Here is a 7,777-nt window from a genome sequence, read left to right as displayed (position 1 = left end):
GCATGTTCCAAAGAACCACTTGCAGCCTGCCACATCCAGGCTCTCACAATGAGAAAGAAAATTGCCACCCTCCCCAGCATGGTGAGCCACGCCAGTGGGAGGGCTCCCACTCCTGCCCAGCAAGACAACGCAAACACCACCATCAATCTGCTTGCCCTGAGGAAACGGGGTTGCAGGGGCAGTTCCTACCAAAGCTGCAGACCTTGGTCCTTAGTGCTCAAGAGGAACAGGCATAGACCCCGTGAAGGACATCCCCTCTTGCCATCCACTCCCCTCTCATTTCAGGATTCCCACCACAGAGCCCACAACACTTCGAAGATCAGTACTTTATTTTCTCTAGCTCCAGTGTTGCAACTGTAGCAGCATATCAGAAACATCCCCACACAAAAACACACAATTCTCCCCTTCTTCAAAGAGCTGGCAACAATTGAGAGGCAGAAACAATAGTTACTACAGGCATTTGAGAAATTTAAGAAATAACACTTGCTCACCCTTAAAAACATACATTGTGCGTCTTGCAGGGAGCAAGCAGCAGTACATTTGTCATTCGAAGACACAATCATCCTTAAATAAAGTTAAATAAAACCTTACTGGCATAACAATGTGTTGGAGATGCAGCTTTATGGGGACTTTGGAGGAAGATGCTTAGAATAAGACATGAGCATTTTAAAAGAAAAAAACTGGAAAAAACAAACTACACATAGAATGTAACCCAGTAAATAGATTCAATGCAAAGTTAAGAAAACATATCAAGGGGAAAGATTTCACCCATCTGGAAAAAATCAGTTTATTGTATAAAGCTTTAATCTACAGGTAGTTGAACCTCAAATCATGATTTGGGCAGAAGAGCTATTCACACACACACCACATAAAAGTACGGGTGCTGTACCCAGGTGACACTGACTGGCTGCAGAGGTCACTCCAAAGACACCAATGACTGAGTACGTGCCATGATTATACTGAGCTGGTCACCAGGGTGGGATGGCGGGGTGGGGAGACCACTTACTATTTCGCACTTTGCAATGTCAAAGTCACAATCAAAAACCAAACTGCAGTCTGCACGGGGCAACAATACCGACTTTGGAGATAAAGGCCAGAGAGGAAAGTTCATTTCTACAAAATTAATGAACACTTGTATCTGCTTAGTGCTTCACAACTTTCAAGGCTTTCCTCAACCTCCTGATGACCAGGCATGCAGGCTGGCCATGTAGTTCCCCCAGCTGACCCATCCCTCATCACACAGGGAGGGGCCTGCAACCGGGGCCCACAGAGCTCCAGGTTCCGGTTTTCGCCTTTTCTTCTATTTTTTTTAAATTTATTCATTTATTTTTTTGAGACAGAGTCTCACTCTGTCGCCCAGGCTGAAGTGCAGTGGCACAATCTCAGCTCACTGCAACCTCCAGCTCCTGGGTTCAAGCAATTCTCCTGCCTCAGTCTCCCAAGTGACTGGGATTACAGATGCCTGCCACCATGCCCAGCTAATTTTTTGTATTTTTGTATTTTTAGTAGAGATGAGGTTTCACCATGTTGGCCAGGCTGGTCTCAAACTGCTGGCCTCAAGTGATCCGCCTGCCTCGGCCTCCCCAAAGTGCTGGGATTACAGGCGTGAGCCACTGCACCTGGCCTTCACCTCTCCTTCTTGCATCCCCCTAACCAAAGGAGTGCTCCTAGACAAATCAAGTTTCTTTTCTGAACACCAGTGAAACCAAAATCCAGTAGGAAATACCCTGCTTCAGTGTGGCATATCTTAAGTGGACCAAAAGAGGTGGTAGGATAAACTTTTTACAATTTGCTTTAAATTCCACTTTGAAATTTAGAATTTGATTTTCTCCCCTCCATTTGCAGAATTTAACACCATTTAACACGAACCCAAGGCAGGTTGAAAGCGCAGATGTAAACATTTTCAGAAGCATCGTGGACTCTACGGTTTTCTGCATCCTCATGTGGACTGAGGCTGCAACTGGTTTTGGGGTATAGCGGGCAGAGGAGAGAGGAGGTGTTAACCCCCAAATGGGTCCGGACAACAGCCAAGCCCCACAACCCAGTTGCAAGGGAGTGTTGATGGGGCACACCTGGGAGATACCCAGTTTGGCTCTTTCCCATCCCTGATCTGAAAAAGTCAGTCAACTGACTGATAAAATTCCTCATCGCTGTTAGGGCAAAAGCTACTCCCCAAGGCACTGTGTGCATGGTCCCAAGATGGAAATTCTCCAAGTTACTTCCTAGGCAGTTACTTTCTAGGCAGCAGCACCACTCAAAAGAATCCAGGCCTGCACCTCCTCAGTGAGATGCACCACACTGACCGTGGTGGGTGGCGGCAGGTCAGGATCCGGCTCACTGAAATGCAAACACACATGAGCTTCCTGCTCATTTTCAAAGACAAGCTCTGGTGCGGGCTCCAAATCGGAGACAGTGCAGCTCGTCTCATCAGTATCCCCTTGCACGGCAGCCTGGCAGAGCAACAAATGGCACAGCTAGGGAAAACGGGCTTGTATTTTCTCTGGGCGGCAATCTGACTCGGCACACGCCATTTCAGAAAGCGAGGCCTCGAGGCCTGTGTTCTCGGGTGACACAGAGCGGACGAGGATGCAGAATGGCTTCTGGAGAGAGGTCTTCTGACTCGGGCATGACGGTCCAGGTGAGACCTCAGCCACAGGGGCCTAGCAGATAGGCCTGGCTCTTGTCACATGCGATGAGAAGCTGTGACATTGGAATTAATGGTTGGGACAAGACAGGGGGACAGACAAAGACCGGAGACATGTTTCCCTAGACTGCACAGGGAAACACAGGAGATGAGATTCAGTCAAAACACACACAGATCACGTTACCTGAAGTGACTGAGTTAAAAGGCTGATGCAGAAATAAGTCCTAGGATGAAGGCAGGATTTACCCCAAACACCTGCGCCACAAGCCGCCAAATGCTGCCTATCAAGGGCTTCTAAGTGCTGGCCCGGGAAGGCAGGCATTCACATCACTCACAAGGGGAGGAAGCGGTGTCAGCAGGTTTATGACCAGTCACCCTAATTCTGCTGGGCTCCACCACCCTCCAGCGGGCGAGATCCTGCCACCCGGCATGTATGCAGGTGTATACACAGCAAGAGAAAATGGGCCAGGGCCAGATCTCTGGTCCTGGAATTTTGGGGAAAGACAAAGGAAAAAGGCACATGAAGGTGGCTGATTGAATTTAAAAGAAAAAAAAAAAAAGGTAGCTGCAAGTGACATATCATTATTTTGATTTTTTTTAACGTACCTTTTTTTCCCCCATGAAAAGAGAAATTCAAAATATAAACTTTATTATTTTACATTCAAGTGAAACTTCCATCTGGCGGGGCTAAACACAGCTGCAGGTCACATTCAGTGATTTATTACTTTGGTGCCTTTTTCGTTCACCTGATGGAAGAATTCAACCCTCTCATTTAAAAACAAAACAAGAACAACAAAAACAGCTGGAGAGTCCCAGCTGCAATACTAGGTGTAGACACGCACAAGCACACACACAAATTCAAAAACTTCTACATAGAAAAATAAAGGATAAACATTATCCATCTATTTTGTACTGTGTAATGGAACTTTTATATACATAAAAAATTTTTTTTGTTTACTGTTTTCAGTCACTGCAAATTTTCTTCCCTCCTCTGGGATCTAAGGATCCAGGGAGGAGGCTGCCACAGTGAAGCAGAAAAGCTACATTCTGCCCGGGGAGGAAGAGAAAAAGCAATTTCTCGCTCCCCTTCCAAAGTCTTTCCTGTCCACCACCACCTCGGATGTCCCTGCAGACAGCCTTCCGGTGAGCGGCTGTCCCGTCCCCTCCTCTCTGTAAGGCATTGGGGAGCAGAGGGCCCATAGGCAGCACCCTGCGGGAAAAAAAAAAAAATGATCTAGCTGTGAAGAGAGGGCAAGGGGCTAGATGCAGGCAGAGAATGACTTTAAGAAGAAAAGATTCTATGATCCCTTCCCACAGCCTGTTCCTTTAGTATGGAGCTCGATTTTCCAGCTGGCGCTTGGTGAGGAAGTACTTGAAGAACTCATAGACAGACCAAGAAATGGCGGTGGAGGGCATCTGGTAGACCACACGCGCCTGGATGCCTTTGAAGTAGCCGGCCAGGCCGTTGAGCTGGTACACCGTCCGGAAGGCATTGGCCATGCCCGACAGCCGGCCGCTGATGTTGGCCAGCGAGAGGGCCACGTTCTCCTGAGTGTTGAGAAGGGTCTTACAGACGTCCAGGGGGGTCGTGGCGGCCGCGGCGAGGGCCCCGGCCAGCCCGCCTGAGATGATGTGGGACTGCGGGTTGTAGGTCCGGTGGGGGTTGACCTGCTCCTGCAGGAACTCGTAGGTGATGAAGTGGATGGACTGGAAGGGGATGTTCATGGTCAGCTGCGTGGTGTAGCTCCGGTAGAAGGCCCCCAACCCCTCGGTCCTCCACACCGTCCGGATGCAGCTGAGAGCTGACCGGTGCTGCGAGTTGTACATCTGCAAGCGCTGCTTCACCACTGTGGTTGGAACCGCGGGGCAGGCCAGACGGACAGCCAGTGGGCAGTGGGTTGGAGGTGGCCCCACCCCAGGTCGGAATGAAGCCAAGCCATAAAGAGAAACAAGCCAGTTAGACACCGGAAACAGGCGAGAGCCAGCACACACAGCCCTAGTCTGAGCAGCCGCGGAGGGCCAGCCCCTGGCAGTCCTGGGTTACAATCCATTTCTATTTCCAGGACTCATGCCTGGAAGGTGGCTATTTCCTTAAGTTTCTCCTGCCTGAATCTTGCTGAAGGCAGCCCTCAAACCAGGCAGCCACTTCAGACTAGAGTCGCTGATCTATTTCCCAGATCCTGGCTGCCCCTGGTAGGAACCCTCAGGACCCACCACAAAGCTGAACCCTGTCCCCTACCCCCCTGCCCTCCTCCTTCCCCAACACATCTACTGGAAGCGTGTCCCCTCGTGTATTCACAGGGGTTTGTGCCTCTAACGGTAATTCTAGCTTCTGTGACACAGTGCGTTTGAAAGAGACACTAGAATTATGTCTGCCCAAGTTCAATGACATTCTAACTGGAGTTCACAGGACAAGAGGCAAATGAGACTAACTGTGGTACCTTAGGCTCAGGGTTTTAATGGCCTCATGTATTGCCAAATAAATACACACAATGTGCTTTTGTTTACTTTTAAAGAAATAAAGACTGTAAATCAATAGTTATGACAAGGAGAAAGAGAGAGTTTGAACCTCACTTTTTTCTCCTTTAAAAAAGATAAACAAAACCCTTGCTTGGTTACACTAAGTTAACTACCTGTTTACTGACCGGGTCCCTGAATGAACTGCCCTAAAAAGCAGCCCAAGATATACAATATGTAAGCGAATATTGATTTGGGCATTTTTAGGTTTTTCACTGAACTACTTCCTGGAAGGGTCTCCTCCCCCCACCGCCGCTTACCTAAGAATGCCTCTGTCCTGCCCCGAAAACACTCTGTCTTGAACACATTCATTACAGGACAAGCCATGAAGGCAGGTCAGTTTACTTAAGGGCATCACATCTCTTGAGAAAGATAATGTGTATAGAACAAAACAGAACACGAGCTGTCTTTCTCAGCTGTCTACTTTGTAAATAAAAAGGGGAAAAGGTGTGTGTCCCTCCAGCATGCCTCGTGCAGCACACGATAAAGAAATCAATGGGAATGGAGAAGGTGATTTTCTTCACCTGCCCATTGGCTCAATCTCAGTACCCAGACCACGGAGACTCCCCGCCCACCTCCCAACCTGCCCCATCACAACTCTGAAGGTCAGACCAAGTCCTCTATCTGCTAGGACATGGCGGGTAGCTGAGAGCAAATTTAATAGCTTCACCTTAAAAGACAAAAGATAGGCAAACTTATAGCATAAGACTTAAAATGTTGAAACTTTTCTCTCCAATTCTCCCTTCTGGCCAGAAACTATTTTCAGATGAGGCAAAAAGGTGAAAAGAGCTCCACAGCTCACCCAAAGCCATCACCAGGTAGGAAGGTCTGCCCGGTGCCAGGCCCAAAACATAGTCACTATTCAGACCCAAGCTGGCTAAGACAGCAGGATATATAAAAAGGGAACAGACTCTGGTCTGCCCAGCTGAGGCTCGCTTCATAATACCCCCGAAATATAAAAGAACAAAAAGAAGATAATGTGGAAAGAGATGGCTAAAACAAAATGACCCAATGTTAATTTCTGAAGCACAGTGATGGACACATTGGGGTTCATCATACTATTCTCTCCACGTTCGCATCTGTTTGAAATGTAATCCATAATCTTTCATATTAAAAACAGTCAAATTGAACACTAGCCCTAATAGCCTCTGATGGGTTCCCCATACATTTGTCTAGGATCAGTAAGTGTTAAAAAGGGCTAAGAGAGTGTGTGTGTGTGTGTATGCACACATAGGTTTTAGAATAGTGCAAAAGCATGCAACAGAGTCACCAGGAAACAGATTCTGGTACCTAGCTCCAGGGATTCTGATCCAGTAGGCGCTGTGTAGAGCCTGAGAATTAGCATTTGTTTTCTTTTTGTTTTGAGGCACAGTCTTGCTCTGTCATCCTGGCTGAGTGCAGTGGTGCAATCATGGACTCACTGCAGCCTCAACCTCCCAGACTCAAGCAATTCTTCTGCCTCAGCCTCCCAAACAGCTGGACTACAGGCACGCACCACCACACCTAATTTTTGTATTTTTCGTAGAGACAGGGTCTCATTATGCTGCCCACGCTGGTCTTGAACTCCTGGGTTCAAGAGATCTGCCTGCCTTGGCCTCTCAAAGTGCTGGGATTACAGTTTTAAACCACCATGCCAGCCAGAATTAGCATTTCTTTCCCTTTTTTTTTTTTTTTTTCCCTTTTGAGATGGAGTCTGGCTCTGTCACCCAGGCTGGAGTACAGTGGCGTGCTCTCGGTGCACTGCAACCTCTGCCTGCTGGGTTCAAGCGATTCTCCTGCCTCGGCCACCCCAGTAGCTGAGATTACAGGTGCACACACCACACTTGGCTAATTTTTGTATTTTTAGTAGAGATGGGGTTTCTCCATGTTGGCCAGGCTGGTCTCGAACTCCTGACCTCAAGTGATCTGCCCACCTTGACCTCCCAAAGTGCTGGGATTACAGGCATGAGCCACTGCACCCAGCCTCAGAATTAGCATTTCCAACACCCTCAAGAGGTCTGATGCTGCTGGTCTGTAGAACACACTTTGAGTAGCTCTGAGCACAGGAATACCATAAAACTCAAATGTTCGTGTCCCTTCTTGAGGCCTTTGATAACGCAGTAAAAAATTCAATTCTCCTGTCTGCTCTGACTGGAGACTAGGAGCCTCCCTGCCCACCTTCAGTCCTCTCCACTCCCCCACCATTTTTTGTGCCCCTTTGCGCATCCCCTACTGCCCCTCCCTGGGACCATGACATTACCTTCTGCTGGATTCATTACCGCATCGTGGAGCAGGGTGGCCATACTCCCAGCTATCCCTGCAAAACAAACTCCAGAAAATTACCCTCTGCGATCGGGTGTTCTCAGGAAGTTCCCGGAACCTAAAATCAGACGGAACCCAGGACTTAGCTTTCTAAGAAGCAAAATGTACTACCAGCTCCACCCAGGTGAGCATTGACTCTTAAAACCCTAAAGTGATGGTGGAAATATGATAAAAATGGGGGTGGTTAATTTAGGCACATTCACCCACATTTTAATCTTGCAAAAACCTCGTTTTCTTTCTTGTAGTCAACCCTGGGAAAAAGCGAAACCTGCAAGTGTTAGTGGTTCCCAGAAACCACACATCACGGCTTTTTCC

The 7,777-nt window shown here is 48.1% G+C and overlaps 1 protein-coding gene across 3 annotated transcripts in view; it reads right to left on the bottom strand.

Annotated features, from left to right (window-relative positions):
- Positions 1-311: 311 nt before the first annotated feature.
- SLC25A37 (solute carrier family 25 member 37) overlaps positions 312-7,777 on the bottom strand; it is a 47,918-nt gene continuing 40,452 nt past the window's right edge. For all 3 annotated transcript variants that reach the window (XM_003902543.4, XM_021942141.2, XM_031669437.1), the window contains 2 exons: positions 7,401-7,457; positions 312-4,491 (listed from right to left, as the gene is read on the bottom strand). In XM_003902543.4, the coding sequence (XP_003902592.1) occupies positions 3,971-4,491; positions 7,401-7,457 (578 nt within the window). In that variant the 3' untranslated portion in view covers positions 312-3,970. The remainder of the gene's footprint in view (positions 4,492-7,400; positions 7,458-7,777) is intronic.

The sequence above is a fragment of the Papio anubis genome, chromosome 8 (genome assembly GCF_008728515.1).
Source record: "Papio anubis isolate 15944 chromosome 8, Panubis1.0, whole genome shotgun sequence".
Taxonomy (NCBI): domain Eukaryota; kingdom Metazoa; phylum Chordata; class Mammalia; order Primates; family Cercopithecidae; genus Papio; species Papio anubis.
The sequence above is the reverse complement of the archived record's forward strand: the minus strand, read 5'-3'. Positions and strand labels throughout refer to the sequence as shown.